The following is a 1,103-nucleotide window of genomic DNA, read 5'->3' as shown; positions in this document are numbered from 1 at the left end:
ATGCGCTTGGTTTTTCATATATTCGCCTTGGTCGTCGGCCTAATCGGCGCAGCCTCCGCCAACTCGGACTATTTGCTGCTACAGTCAACGACCTCGACCCAAAACTCGGGGCTATACGATTATCTACTACCCAAGTTCACAGAAGACACTGGTATTGAGGTTCGTGTTGTTGCCGTTGGGACGGGGCAGGCGATTCGCAATGCGGTTCAAGGTGATGCCGATGTACTTCTGGTGCACGCCAAGGCGCAAGAAGAAGAATTTGTCGCGCAGGGTTACGGCATCGAACGCTTCGATCTAATGTATAACGATTTTGTATTTATCGGCTCCGAGAGCGATCCGGCCGGGCTTCAGGGTGCGAGCGATCTAGAGGATGCGTTGCAGCGTCTGCGCGACAGCCAGATACGATTTGTCTCCCGAGGCGATGATTCAGGAACACATACCAAGGAGCTTTTGCTCTGGGACGGTCGCCTACCGGCACGACCCTACTATATAGAGACAGGTTCGGGCATGGGCGCCACCCTTCGCACCACACTTGAGATGCAAGGCTACACTCTATCCGACCGGGCGACCTGGCTGGCTTATGGCAACAAGCGTGACGGTAAAATCGTGTTTGAGGACAATGCGCAGCTCTATAACCAATATGGCATTATCGCCGTTAACCCCAAAATCCACCCCCATGTCAAAACCGATGCAGCCAAGACGCTAATCGAGTGGCTGTTGAGTGAGCGGGGGCAAACGCTAATTGCAAGCTTTCAAAAAAACGGAACTCAGTTGTTCTTCCCAAACGCCAGAAGATAGCGCAAGGATTGGCTTGCAGCAGCACTGGTGTGTTGTTTAAGCGTGACAGCACAGCACAACGCTGGGAGCATCGAAGATACGAGACTTATCGAGTCAATAGACGCGCATCAACACAGAGATCTGCGGTAGAGAAGAGCTTGAGCGTAGTGTCAGCCCGGTGGCGTGCTATCCAGTAGCTCAACTTGCAGCGTCATGCCAACATTGCCAATAACTCGAACACAACGACCGCCGACCAGCGCCTGCGATGACTCGATCCGCCACATGGTATCGCCAACTTGCACACGTGCACTGGATCGATCAGCTTG

At 53.3% G+C, this 1,103-nt stretch overlaps 1 protein-coding gene across 1 annotated transcript; it reads left to right on the top strand.

The window, feature by feature from the left end:
• Nucleotides 1-798, top strand: LOC144898074 (tungstate-binding protein TupA-like). The gene has a single exon (XM_078788960.1). It carries the CDS (start codon nucleotides 1-3, stop codon nucleotides 796-798), a length of 798 nt encoding a protein of 265 aa, XP_078645086.1.
• The last annotated feature ends 305 nt before the right edge of the window (nucleotides 799-1,103 follow it).

Source organism: Doryrhamphus excisus, unplaced genomic scaffold (assembly GCF_037039965.1).
Source record: "Doryrhamphus excisus strain RoL-2023G ecotype Guam unplaced genomic scaffold, RoL_Dexc_Guam_v1.1 HiC_scaffold_66, whole genome shotgun sequence".
Classification (NCBI taxonomy): Eukaryota; Metazoa; Chordata; class Actinopteri; order Syngnathiformes; family Syngnathidae; genus Doryrhamphus; species Doryrhamphus excisus.
This window is presented reverse-complemented; position numbering and strand designations above follow the sequence as displayed.